The sequence below is a fragment of the Papaver somniferum genome, chromosome 2 (genome assembly GCF_003573695.1).
Source record: "Papaver somniferum cultivar HN1 chromosome 2, ASM357369v1, whole genome shotgun sequence".
Lineage (NCBI taxonomy): Eukaryota > Viridiplantae > Streptophyta > Magnoliopsida > Ranunculales > Papaveraceae > Papaver > Papaver somniferum.
In genome coordinates this window covers 207,023,024-207,033,706 of record NC_039359.1, presented here as the reverse complement: position 1 = coordinate 207,033,706, position 10,683 = coordinate 207,023,024, and the positions used below count along the sequence as shown (strand labels likewise).

The 10,683-nt window shown below is 34.4% G+C and overlaps 1 protein-coding gene across 1 annotated transcript; it reads right to left on the bottom strand.

Moving 5' to 3' along the window:
- Window positions 1–3,283: 3,283 nt before the first annotated feature.
- LOC113352667 lies at window positions 3,284–8,422 on the bottom strand. Its single transcript, XM_026596464.1, has 2 exons — window positions 7,310–8,422; window positions 3,284–3,352 (listed from the first exon to the last, which is right to left on the bottom strand). The coding sequence occupies exons 1-2, from the start codon at window positions 8,420–8,422 to the stop codon at window positions 3,284–3,286; spliced, it is 1,182 nt and encodes a 393-aa protein (XP_026452249.1).
- Window positions 8,423–10,683: the final 2,261 nt, after the last annotated feature.

The following is a 10,683-nucleotide window of genomic DNA, read 5'->3' as shown; positions in this document are numbered from 1 at the left end:
AGTGCGTGCCAGGAAAAGTTACAACTTCACATGGGGTTTCTTGGTGGACAGCATTTCCTATAATTTGGGTTGTTTTCTACTTGTGCTCGGTCAGTGTTTCTTTATCCTTTAAGAAGTCCATTTCCTTCAAGAGATTTTGAAAAAAAAAAAGAACTATTTCTTGGAAGGATTCCTACGGCTACAAGATCAGATTAATTAAAAAAAAATCCATACACGGATTTCGCAACCGATTAACCAAAATTTCCATAAACATGCGTAACATTTTCTGGTTCTCTGGTGCCGAAAATGTAATAAATTATTGAAAAAACTCGGGAAAATAATCCCAAAAAACAAGACAACCATATATAAAAGAGGGAACCTAAAGAAAATTGAGTCTTTCACGGAAAGGTTCGCTTACAGTCCAACTCTTTAAAAAGCTAACAACCATGTGTGTGTTGTACTCAGTCTGACCCGCCGAGTTATTAATTCTCGTTTTTTACTATTTTACCCTTCCTAGTCGAGTCAGGTATAGTTGTCTGGATTTCGGTTAAGTAAACTTGTATCAAATGTGTTGTATTCAGTCTGACCCGCCGAGTTATTAATTCTCGTTTCTTACTATTTTACCCTTCCTAGTCGAGTCAGGTATAGTTGTCGGGATTTCGGTTAAGTAAACTTGTATCAAATCTTGCATGAAGAAGTTTTGTAGAGACTTGAGTGCATGAAGTTGTTGTTGAAGTTGATGGCTGCTGGTGTTACATTAGAGATTATTTTCTTGTTGTTCTTCAACTCTTAATTATGCTTGGAATAATCAAGCTTTCACTTAACTAATGAGTTGTATGATTATACTAGATGCATGATTTGATTAAACACTTTTCTAATATCGCTTCCATGAATTGAAATTGCTTTCCACAGTTTACAGTTTATATCAATCTAGTTTATTTATGGAATTTGATGATCTAATTTCGGATTGATGTTGATATTGAATCATGGATCAACTATATTTTATGTCAATCCCAATGGTATGCCAATTGATAAGCTAAGGTTCACAATTTGAGAACTAAAATTCTTCATGATGAAATTTGGGGCTTTCTTTGATATTTTATCTGTAGCTAATTGAGTAACTGGGAAGCTAGCGAAACTGAAAACTAGGGTATGAAAACATGGTTTGGTTGCAACACAACCTTGTATGTTTTATGATACTCACATATTAAGATTGAACCGTTGGAATATTATGAAAATTTAGTATGTCGTACACCATTAAGTTATGAAGGTACCATTAAAATTTCAAGGCAATCGGGCATAGTATTGAGCCTAATACCCTAGAGTGACTAGGAATGTGTTGTGCTGAATTTCAGTCTTGGGAAGTCAACTAATTGTAATGCTATTCACTATCTGTGTATTGGATGGAGATGAAATTTTTATAGGTTGTTTAGTCATATATGGGAAACCTACTGTAATAATTGGTTAGGATATATTATGACTGTGTTCTGTATAGTTGTGGCTTAAAAACGACGTATCTTATTACTGTAATAATTAAACAATGTTGAAGGAAGTTACACAATTGTTAACGCGTTTGAATTACAAAATTTTAATGTATACATTTAAATCTTGTTGAATTTTCCTTAAAATTATTCGAATACTTTGTATGAAAGTGAATTTGGGTTTGTTTGTGTTATTCGTAACAAAGAAAACGTGCCTCAAAAGCTTAAACGCTATCTTGGTGTTTCCAATTAGTTTAGTATCTTGTTATTATGTAGTGAAGCTCAAGAGAATTTTGATATTGCAGTTATTGAGGTATATTTTTCTCCCTTTTCCTATAATTGTCTCACCTTCTACAAGAACCACACTCTTTGTCCTAATCTTTCTTTTATAACCCCTTCAGTTACAAAATACTTTGATATATTATGGTACCTGGGAAGAAATCTTGTGTTCTGTTTAGTCTGCCTAACATTGATGTTGCAGAATGAGGTGGTAATGCTTTCATTCAAAGATTGTTTTTTGTTTAGTTTACTTAGAGGACATAGTCAGGTTGACAATATGCCTCCAGTGGGAGGTGTTGCCGGAGGAGGGACATCCTATACATGCTAAGTACATCAAATGTCGGTCAACAGGAAATGCCACGATCGTTGGAGTGTGTACGAGGACTGTGATCTATTCATGTTATTCATTCATTTTTTATTTTTGGTTACATGCTTGTTTCCTTTGTCTTATGCTAAGATTTTGTTTCTTTGAAGATTTCTGGTAGCAAAAGATGAACGGAAGAGCGCTCAAATTTCTAGCCGACCAGAAGTTACTTGTACTGATCCGGATGTATTACCAAAATACAATTAACAACCGTACTTGATTTGAGTTCAAGCTTAGTGCCGAAAGAAACCATCTAATTGGTTTCAAGACTTGTAATAACAGTCTTAAAAAGACCATTTTCTACTAGTGAATATGTTCAGATTTTTAATCCTGAACACTAGTAGCGAGCTGCTTGTCCAAGGTGTCTGCCGCGAAGTTCACTTTTCTGTATCGACTTTCTGACGGTCCTATAAAATAAGTTGGGTACCTCCCCAACGTGGTCGTATAATTTAAAATAGGTACCTATTCTTCATGGTATCATAAATTATAATGGTTTTTTTTATTATGATGGTCGTATACATTAAAGGAATGACTCCTTGGCATGTATCGACCGTTGTAAAGGGTACACTGTAATAAGACATAATTTATACAAAAATACTTATTTGTTATCGTTTTTGTCATTTACGATCATTATTGCTAATGAGATATTAATTCCATTTCTTATTCTCCATCATTTTTGGACTGCTTTGGTACTCTTTGGGCATTCTTCAACCTCATTTTTGATTTCTTCTGCTAATGGTTGCAATGCCAAATGATTGCTTAAATATGTATTATACTTCAGACGGTTGTATAAAATAAACTGGGTACCACATTTATGAAGGAAAAATTAAATTAATTGGGTATGTTGCTCCATTACAGTTTAAATTTAAATGGGTAACTGATTCACACTGTGGTATAAAACAATGCCAGTTATATGAAACTTGAGTTGGATAGTAATTATTGAACAAGTAGTGAAGTTTTGAATCTGTAACCTTCCTTACTTACAAGTTACAAGAATGCATTCCAAGTCAATGTAAATAACAATGTCTTCTCCTTCTTTGCTTTAAGCTATGCATTTAACTCTTGATCATACCTAATAAACGAATTGTATATCTAGATTTTAAAATTCATTAAAACAAATTATTTTAACATTTTTAAGTCGATATACTTCATAATTAATTACAAAAAAATCAGAATTCATTTATGGCTCACTAAAGTCACTGCTAGGTTTTACGAATTTTCTCGACGACATATTTCCACCATGAAGTTCCTGTACAAATTAAGAACAAAATTACTACAGATAATAAGATAAAATTAACAGGTTATAAATTAATCAGAAAGCATAAGGTATCGAACACAACAAAAATTATGTGCAAGTAAGACAATACATCTCACAAGGTTCAAGTACTCAACTCTCAGCATGACGGGCGGTTACTGCATTCATATACTACTCCAAAAAAAATTAAATGATTTATGAAACCAACAAATTTGCCCTAAGAGTTTCAACAGATGTATATACTATAGTTAAAAATGTTGGGTTCTGCCGACCAAAACATGTTTTCATACCCTAGTTTTCAGTTTCGATAGCTGCCCAGTTACTCAATTAGCTACAGATAAAATATCAAAGAAAGCCCAAAATTTCATCATGAAGAATTCTAGTTCTCAAATTGTGAACCTTAGCTTATCAATTGGCATACCATTGGGATTGATAACCCTAATATTGATATAAAATATGGTTGACCCATGATTCAATATCAACATCAATCCGAAATTAGATCATCAAATTCCATAAAAAAAACTAGATTGATATAAACTGCAAACTGTGAAAAGCAATTTCAATTCATGGAAGCGATATTAGAAAAGTGTTTAATCAAATCATGCATCTAGTATAATCACACAACTCACCAATTGATAAGAATTACCTTAACTAGTTAAGTGAAAGCTTGATTATTCCAAGCATAATTAAGAGTTGAAGAACAGCAAGAAAATAATCACGAATGTAACACCAGCAACCATTAACTTCAACAACAACTTCATGCACTCAAGTCTCGACAAAACTTCTTCATGCAAGATTTGATACAAGTTTACTTAACCGAACTCCAGAGAACTGTACCTGACTCGACTAGGAAAACAGAATTAATAAATCTGCGGGTCAGACTGAATCTAACACGCACATGGTTGTTAGCTTTTTAAAGAGTTGTACCGTCAGCGAATCTTTCCGTGAAAGACTCAATTTTCTTGAGGTTCGCTCTATATAAAATGATACGTTATATGTAGAACACAATAACAAGAGCATATATACGACGGTATTGGCCTTGTTCGTGCATGTTTCAATTTCATATAATAATATCACAACCAACCTTTTAGGATATGAATGGTATATATTCAATTTAATTAATTTTGATAAGTGTTTCATTTCAAATATTTTTGCAAGTATTATCACAACTAATTATATGTCACACCGTTTATCAGCATAGGATTTGGATGTGAACATAGATGTGTGATACAAAACCGTTGTTCTAGCAGAAACTTTCTAACAATTTCTTATTCGACTATGAGAATTTCTCCATTTTCAGGGAAATGCCTAACCAAGGCTTCGGTCTAATATAGTAATATCTTCTCCCCAAATTTCTCATTATGACCCAGGAGTAGAGGAATTTTCGTTGAATAGGCATTTGATAAACAGTGGTATAATCCTAGTGCACAAAGAGAAAAAACATGGTACAAAAGAATTAGCTTCTTAGAGCGTCCACAATGAACGAGTAAAAAGTTGAATAAATCCATATTTGGTCGAAAATTCAATCACAGTGGGTGGAGTAAACTAAATTTAGTCGGACTTTTCTGAGTTTCGGAGTATATTTGGTCTGGAAGATAGAGTAAAACCAAAAATAGTAGGGCGTACATCAAAAGTGTGTCTGATGACAGGCGTAAATACCATCTACGTTTGAAGCGGGGCTTAATTTCTAATTCAGTGCCGCAGTCAGGCGTAAAAGAAAGAACGGTTTATTGGGGACCATGGTTTTATTTTGGGTAAAGACATTAGAAGTAAATCTAGGTCACCCCTTATCTAGATATTTATATTAATACCTAAATTACCCTCTTGATTAATTTTTTGGTAATGATTAGTTAGTGTTAATAATAGTTAGCGTAGTGATTAGTAAAATGATTAAGCATAATTATTGAGAGAGTAAAGTTGGAGAAGATGAAGAAGGAAAACATGAAAAACAAAGGATTTTACCAACCACAACCGAAGGAAGAGTATTTGGGTACCCAGGTATGTTTCAAACTTAGATAATGTTGGTTGAATTGCTCCAAATTTTCAAAAAACTGTAAATTTTTAGGGTAGATTTGGGCTTGTTCGGTTACCTTATGTGAAGAACAGGTTACCGAACTCATCTGAAAGTGTAGTTCGGTTACCTTTTCCATATACGCAGGTTACCGAACTCGTTCTTTAATGGAGGTTTTTAGTTGTTCAATTACCTTTTCCATACACGCAGGTTACCGAACTTTGTTTATAGGACTTACAGAGTAATATTCGGTTGGTTCGCAAACTTTAACCCAACAACATATCTAACCGAACTCCACATGTATGCAATTAGTGAAGAGTTCGATTTGTCAAGATTTTTTGCGAACAAACCGAACATAGTGGAACAAGTTCGGTTAAATTGAAACTCAACATAGTAGGCAAAATAACACAGTTCGGTTACATTGGAAAAAAAAATTCTTTTTGGAATATAAGTAGAGTTCGGTTACTAGATAGTTTTAGAAATTTTTGCGAACCAACCGATCAAGGTAGGTAAAGTTCGGTTATATCATAACTCAACATAGTATGAAAAATAACACAGTTCGGTTACATTTTTTTTTTGTATTATGGGTAGAGTTCAGTTACTAACTAGTTTTAGAATTTTTTGCGAACCAACCGAACTCGGAGTTCGGTTATGAAAAATTAAATTCGTGATAACCGAAGTGTTCTTCGTGTTCTTGGTTTCAGAATGTTCGGTTACAAAACTAGTTTTTTTAAAACTATTCCTAACCGAACATGCCACTTTAACATCCATTTAAACCATAATTTGATGATTTCTACTCAATTTTCCTATCCAAAAACGAATTAAAAAGATTGATGGGTTTTTCAATCGAACGAGGAACGTCAAGGAAAGAGAGAAGAAGAAGAGAATAAACTTTTTTTCAAAACTAAAAAATTTCGATTGCTCTTTTGATTTTATTTTATTTTGGTTAATAAATTCATTTAGATTAGATGTATATGATTAGATTTATATAGTTATTAAGTTAGTTTTAATTTAAATTAAAGTAAAGGGTAAATGGGTATTTACCTAATTTCAGGACACCCCTTATAAGTATAGGGAGGTTGGCCTAATAAGATCATGATCCCAAAAAAAATCATGGTCCCTAAAAAATCGTTCAAAAGAAATTACTCAAGCGTAACTTGAAGGCCCGCCCGATGGGGCACAATTTGTATCTCCGCCCCACATGTGGCGCATGACTGTTTGAACGCCTGCTTTTTTTACTTTCTTTTCGGGGACTTTTTTCGTTTCTTTTCAGCGTACATTTAACTTGGGCCTCATGGGGTGCACTTTGAAGATCCGTTCCTCTATCACACGAACACCAACACGTTCGCCTCATTTGAGGCGCAACTTATAAGACTATTTGATATCAAATGCAGGTTTAATTTAGCCCCGTTCGGGCGTATAAGTATGTGTCCGTCTGTCAGTGGAACAGAGATTAAAAATACGCTCAGTTTCGGGCGAAGATCAAAACCGTGCCGACTATAATTTTAGTCTATATCGTTGTGTTCCAGCACCCTCAAACCCAAATATTTTTAGTTTTTGGTATGGTTTCTGATTTTAGTATAGTCGTACCATTGTGGACGCTCTTAATGGTACCTCTTTCAAACGATTAGCTTTCTAAATGATCAAATTGGACCGACAAGACACGACAAACCACCATCTGAAATATTTTATTAGGTGATTATTATATTCCATTCTTTTGTTAAATTAGTGGATGCTTAAAAAAATTTTTTGAAGAAAAGATAAGATATTATAAATCAAGTAATACAGTACAATATGTTCACAACATCATTTTTCTCAAAAATACTTGACTTACAAAAATTTTCTCTAATATGTAAAGATAAATGTTGGAGGCTCTTGATTCTTGCTTCCTTAGCTAATGAATCCGCTGATGAGTTGTATTTTCTGTTTATATATCTTACCTTGGCTTGAGGAAGGTTATCCAGATTCGCTCCAACTTCTTTTATTGTGTTTTCAGCTTCCCAAGATATTTCCTCACACTTCTTATTGATGAAATCGACAATAGTTTTACAATACGTGATAATTGAAACACTGGATAAAATATTATTTCTTAACCATGATGTAGCTTTAAGCATTGCCTTTGCTTCTGCCTGAACAACTGTCATTGCTTTATCTGAGCCTGCTTCGATATGCATGAATTGCTCTTGGTCCATTGAATATAAGATAAAGGAAAAACCCATTGAAAGATATTCTTTCTTAAAAGTCGCATCTATAAAAATTATCCATTTTGTGTTAATTGTACTCCAATTTGGAGTTGATACTACTCCATTTCTAGCTGAAGTTTTTTTCGTGATTGATATTGAAGCTGCTGAGTGAAGATATTTGTTTATCATCTCTATCAGCATTGTCGGGTTAAGATCCTTTCCTTCGAAGACAACTGAACATCTGTATTTCCACATAAACCAGAGGACTGTAGCAATTTTGTCTGAGATTTGAGCATAGTTCGGGTCTACTATCCAGTTTTTGACCCAATTGCATATTGAGTCAGGGAAAGGTGGGTTGTTAATAAAGCTTAACGAAACCCCAAACCAGATGGCTCTCGCAAAGGGGAAAAACCTGAATAAATGTTGCTCGTTTTCTTGAATTTGTGCATTACACATCTGGCAGTCCGCAGAAATATTGTCCATGTGAGATGCAAGTCTACTTGAAGTTGGTAGAGCCTTCTGCACTAATTTCCAAAGGAATAATTTAATTCTTGGAATTGTTTTAATTTTCCATAATCTCTTCCAAGGAAAATCAACCATAGTGTCAACTTCTTGATCCTGGTTGTTAAGAAAATTATAGATATTTTTCACTGAGAAATCTCCTGAAGAATGGTGCCTCCACTTCATTTTATCTTTCTCTTCGCTTTGAGTTGAGATTGCAAGGATTTTTTCTTTAATCGCAGGACTGAAGTATTCATCTAATTTTTCTATATCCCAACTGTTGCTAGGAGTGATAAAATCTTTTACCATTTTTGAAACTTGGTCTCCTCTATCCGCCGGTTGTTGAATTATATTTTCATTGGAATCCATCTGTCTTCCCAAATTTTTGCTGACTCTCCATTTTTAACTTGCCACACAAAGTTACCCTTTATAAGATTCAAACCTTTTTGGATACTAGTCCAAATCCAGGAAAGATTAGAAGTTCTAGAAGATTCTAGTGGATTAGTGTTTGGGAAGTATTTTGCTTTTAGAAGTTTAACCCATAATTGATCTGGTTCAGAGATTAGTCTGCTGGCCAATTTGGTTAGAAGGGCTAAATTGAACTGGTGAGGGTTTTTAATGCCTAGCGCCCCTTGTGATATGGTTTCTGTAGATACCAGCCCAAGCTTTTATAAAACCGCCTTGTCTTTTTACCCCATCTTTTTTCCACCAAAAGTTCCTTTGTATTCTGTCTAATTGATATAGAGTCTCTTTGGGTAATGCTAAAACTTGCATTTGGTAAGTATGGTAAGCTTGAAGAACATATTTTATTAGCACTGTCCGCCCTGCCTGTGAGAGAAGTTTCGATTTCCGGCCTTGGAGAGTAGCATAGTACCTTTAAAAAAGAGGTTCAAAATTCTTTTTTCTATTTTTATCAAAGAATAGAGGCGTCCCTAAATACCTTTCATTTTTTGTCATCAGCTTAACTTTTAAGATTTTCGCAATTATTTTTCCGTGCCTCGAGTGAATGCGGCGGCTGAAATGTATTCCAGATTTTTGAAGATTAACCATTTGCCCCGTTATTTCTCCAAAATATGATAAAATGTCTAGTAGATTTTTTGCTTCTCCTAAATCTTCTCTTGTGAAAAGAAAGCAGTCATCTGCAAAGAATAGGTGGGAAATATTCAGAGCGTCTTTATTGATTTTCAGCTCTGATAACTTTTTTTTCTCTATTGCTTTCTCCAATAATCTGGATAGAATTTCCATACAGATTAAGAAAAGATAAGGGGAAAGCGGATCTCCTTGTCTTAATCCTCTAGAGTTTTTGAATGTCGGCCCCGGAGAACCATTAAGGAGTATAGAAAAGGATGTGGTTGAAATACATTGCATGATTAGATTTACCCAAGAGGGGGTAAAACCAAAGGATAAAAGTGTCTTATTAATGAAACCCCACTCCACTCTATCGAAAGCTTTAGAGAGATCCAGTTTAAGAGCAAGGTAACCCTTTTTGGCTTTTGAAATTCTCATTGAGTGAAGGAGTTCGTGGGCTATGATAATGTTATCTGTAATTTGCCTGCCTGGTAGAAATGCTGATTGGTTGGGGGAAATAATTTTGTTTAGGATAGGTTTTAGCCTATTAGCTAAAATCTTAGAGATTATCTTGTATGTAGTATTGCTTAAACTTATGGGCCTGAAATTTGCTGGGGTCTGAGGAGTGGAAATTTTTGGGATTAAAGTGATAAAGGAGATATTGAATTCAGGATTTAAAATCCATGTTTTAAAGAAATCTTGAATTGCAAAAGTAATATCACTACCCAGGATGTCCCAGTTCGCTTCAAGAAAGCCGAGTTGGAAACCGTCCGTGCCCGGAGCTCCCCATTGATTCATGTTAGAAATTGTAGCGCAGATTTCTTCTTTTGAAGGAATTTCACAGAGAGAGGAGTTTTCTTCTTCAGAGATGCAAGGTTCAATTATGTTTGAGATATCAATATCATAATTGCTTATTTGAGAGGTACTGATCTGAGATACATGATTGACAAGAAGGGAGTAAATCTGGTCTCTATCAGATAACCAAAGGCCCGAAGGTTCTCTAAGAAAATTGATAGAATTGATCCTTTTCCTGTTTGAAGATGTCGCATGGAGGTATTCAGTGTTTTGATGGTATTCACTAAAAATTTTATCCCTCGAAATCTGGTGATAGTAATCATTTTTTATTTCGCACCATTTTCCTAGCTCAGCTTGAAGCTCCTTTAATTTTTTTAAGTTGGAAGCGAAATTACCAGCTCTATGAATACTCTCTATTTTATTATTTAGAGTTTTTATATTCTTGTGAATATTTACAAAGACCTCCGAGGTCCAGTGAGCTAGATCCGAGGAAAGAAGTTTAAGGTTCGAATGTAGGTTAATATTGGAATATCTATTTGAGTGGAGTTTCCAAGACGTCGAAACTACTGAAGGTAATGTTGGGTGCGTTAACCAAGATCTAATACACCTGAATGGCTTTTGTAGTTTCTTTTTTTCCGGGTTAGAGTCTAAAAATATAGGGGTGTGATCTGAGCCCACTCTAGGTAAGTGAGTTACCTTAGTTTCTGGGAAATTCTGAATCCACTGATACGAGATTAAGGCTCTATCAATTCTTTCACATATGTTTG

Coding starts and splice junctions, on each gene's coding strand:
- LOC113352667 (XM_026596464.1), bottom strand. CDS start 8,422: ATGGATTCCAATGAAAATATAATTCAACAACCGGCGGATAGAGGAGAC. Junction 3,353..7,309: donor ATAACCTTCCTCAAGCCAAG/GTAAGATATATA, acceptor TAATTTGTACAG/GAACTTCATGGTGGAAATAT.